The sequence below is a fragment of the Gigantopelta aegis genome, chromosome 8, assembly GCF_016097555.1.
Source record: "Gigantopelta aegis isolate Gae_Host chromosome 8, Gae_host_genome, whole genome shotgun sequence".
In the NCBI taxonomy this organism is placed as follows: domain Eukaryota; kingdom Metazoa; phylum Mollusca; class Gastropoda; order Neomphalida; family Peltospiridae; genus Gigantopelta; species Gigantopelta aegis.
Genome location: NC_054706.1, coordinates 72,415,000 through 72,418,441, shown reverse-complemented (window position 1 = coordinate 72,418,441; position 3,442 = coordinate 72,415,000). Strand labels below are relative to the sequence as shown.

The 3,442-nt window shown below is 43.0% G+C and overlaps 1 protein-coding gene across 1 annotated transcript; it reads left to right on the top strand.

The window, feature by feature from the left end:
* Window positions 1–1,564: 1,564 nt before the first annotated feature.
* LOC121379814 lies at window positions 1,565–3,195 on the top strand. Its single transcript, XM_041508466.1, has 2 exons — window positions 1,565–1,778; window positions 2,414–3,195. Exons 1-2 carry the CDS (start codon window positions 1,565–1,567, stop codon window positions 3,193–3,195), a joined length of 996 nt encoding a protein of 331 aa, XP_041364400.1.
* Window positions 3,196–3,442: the final 247 nt, after the last annotated feature.

Sequence of the window (3,442 nt, the reverse complement as noted above, 5' to 3'; positions counted from 1 at the left end):
TAACAACCAGTGCTATTTTACTAGTTTAGTATTGACAATGTTTAATACATGTGTATAATGTTGTGAAATAATTACACCTCCATACATGTTATATATGTTATTAATGATGATTTTGGAATATTTAAAATTAATACCTGTTAATAATAAATGAATATATTGCAATTGGTTATTTGTTATTGAATTTTGACCAATTACATTTAGTAGTTACCTCGAGTTAAAACAGGATTGCGACTGATCGCTTGGGATAGTCGGCTGTATATCCTCGGTTTCCAGTTGAGTGGTCTGTTTCCCGGTTGGGGTTGGTGTCTCATTTGCAGCTGACAGTGGTTGAAGCTCGCTATCATCAGTAGTAAGGAGGCCTGTTGGGCGTCATGACCTACTTTCCGTGACCTTGACCTTAATGACGTCACGGCCGTGACCTCGTCCTACTGACCCTGCCCTACTTAGACTGGCCTTGACCTTGATGACGTCACGAACTACTGTACCGTGTGCAACGTCCTACTGACCCGGCCCCGACCTACTTAGACTGACCCTGACCTACTTAGACTGGCCTACTGTGCCGTGTGCAACGTCCTACTGACCCTGCCCTGACCTACTTAGACCGGCCCCTGACCTACTTAGACTGACACGAAAGAGTATAAAAAGGCTAGATACGGTTTCATTGTCATTCGCTCGCCGAAAACGATCAGATCTACGTGCAATCCAGAGATGGCCTGTTCCACAAGTGATGAAGTGAGATGCCGTCTAGAACTTGGAACTAACGTCTACGTGGTGGCTAAGTTATGGAAAGGGGACACTGCTATTCACATAAGGAAATTTGGCAGTGACAATGGGAAAACTTTCCCCACCAAGCGAGGTATTGTCCTTAGTCTTAAACAGTGGATCGAACTGTGTGGATGTAAAAGCCAAATTGACGAAACAATTTCAGCATTAAACCAGGGGAAAGACGAAACATTGTTCAGACACCTTGGTGCCAACGTCCAAGTCAGCGTCAACAAGAACTTTGCTGGGGTGGACCTGCGTCAGTGGTGGTGGTGTGATGAAACTAAATCCGTGAAACCTTCGAAGAAGGGAATATTCCTTTCTCTACAACAATGGGAGAAACTGAAAGGCTGTTTCACAGTCATGTGTGACTTTGTACCAGAGCTGAACTCGATTGTGCCCTGCGCCATGCAAGACGACCATCAAAACCAGATGGGATTTCTTCAGTGTAACTTCTGCAACCCTAACGAGTGTCACCAGTGGTGAACGAGTTTTGTTTTGGATGAACTCGAAGGTATAAAAGAATGGATTTATGGTTTACACTTCATTTGCTTTGTGACTGTGCTAGAGAACAGACGTGTTTTATGATTCTGACATTCTTGTGTCTTGTTGCACTCTATCTGGAACGAAGAAGATGGCATCGGGATATTCGAGCAGTGTTAGTAGCAGCAGCAGTAGCGACGAGGACGACATCTTGGTCTGCAAATGTTCAGAAAGACATACAATCAAATGTGTGACTAGCAAACAAGATGAGAAGAAGAGTACTGATTGTGTGGATCAAACGGATGCTGCCTGTGACACTATGGATGAAAATGAAGATGGTGAAATCAAAGAAGCCATGGATCAAACAGACGCCGCCCGTGACACAGATGCTTCCTGGGATGAAGAAGACTGCTGTTCGAGACGTTACCTGTTCTGCCATCGTCCCGAAATGCGCCACGTCTACACACGGATGCAGACATTTGGGTGGTGGCCCATACAGTTACGCCAGAAACTGAGGGAGCTCGCCAAGGCCGGTTTCTTCTACACGGGGGATCACGATGCCGTCGTCTGTTACTGTTGTGGACTACGTGCCTACCGATGGCAGAGAATGGACGACCCAGTGATGGAACATTACAGACTGTCCCCGAGATGTCCCCATGTGAATAACGTGTTCAGACATTAACTGTTTCAAACACGTGTGAGACACTTGAATGTTTTTGACATAACTGTATGTTTTGTCATATATTTTATGTACTACATGTTTGTTGTTTAGTAATAAAATGTTGTGTTGTATCCTTCCGTTATTTATAAATAGCATGACTTTGTGACACGTATGTCAGTTGAGAACCATGTCTCGGTGGGAAAGGTACCTAGAGTCTATTTACTATGATGTAAAACATCCTGGGAGTTATGCAGGTCCTAGTAAACTGTATCAAGCTGTTAAAGCAGAGGGTAAATTTAAAATTCCTCTGACACGTATTAAATCATGGTTGAAAGGTCAAGAGACCTATACCATGACACATCAAGTGAGGCGAAAGTTTCCACGTAATACCTATGTTGTGGAAGGGTTAGACAGTCACTGGCAATCCGATCTAATGGATATGGTCAGTTTGGCTAAATACAATGAAGGGGTGAGATACCTCATGATGATCATTGACCTGTTCTCCAGGTACTTGTGGGTGCTACCACTCAAGTGGGAACGACGTGGTAGAGACTTTGACAGAATTCTGGAAATTAGAGTCCAGAAAACCCAAACTGTTTCAGTCCGATTCAGGGTCAGAATACAAGAACCATAAGGTCAAAGCATTGTTGAAGTCGCATGGCATAACACAGCTGTTTGCTCTCAATGAAACCAAAGCAAGTTATGCCGAACGGGTCATTGAAACCATCAAAATGCGTCTCTATCGCTACATGTTAAAAAACTTTACTTACAAGTACATGGATGTTCTAGAGAAAGTCGTCTATAGTTATAACCACACCAAGCATCGAATGTTAGGTCAAACACCAGCCAGTGTCAATCAAACGAATGAAGAAGAGGTCCGCCTGTCTCAGTACCTGATCAAACCTAAAAAGGTAATCCACAAAAAGACAAAGTTTACCTTTAGCGTGGGTGACAAAGTAAGAGTCAGTCATCTTCGCGGTACATTTGACCGGGAATACCAAGAAAAATGGTCTGGTGAAATATTTACCATTGAAAGGAGATACTGGTCTCAAAGCCATGACTTGTACAAATTAAAGGACTGGGGTGGCGATCCCATTGAAGGGACATTCTATGCAGCTGAACTTCAAAAGGTGACTGAGAATCCTGATCAACTGTACCGTATCCAAGATATCATAAAAAAGAGAACTCGTAACAAACAGAAAGAAGTGTTGGTGCAATGGTTTCACTGGCCTAAGAAGTACAATTCGTGGATTCCAGAAGCAGACGTTGTTCGATATCAGACAGTATAAAAGGCCTCAACACATGTTTGACTTTTCATTAGCATGGAAGAAATTGTAGAGACACAACCTTTGTCAAGAAGTCATTCAGGTGATACCTGGACATTGTTTGGTAAACGTGTGGCCAAATCGGAAACCGTTTTTTTCTCTCAGATCATCATCATATACGTAGTGGTGATTACATGTATCATCAACTTATCTCTCAATCGAGGTAATTCTAACTTGTGGACAGCACTACTCAGCAGTAGTTTGGGTTATC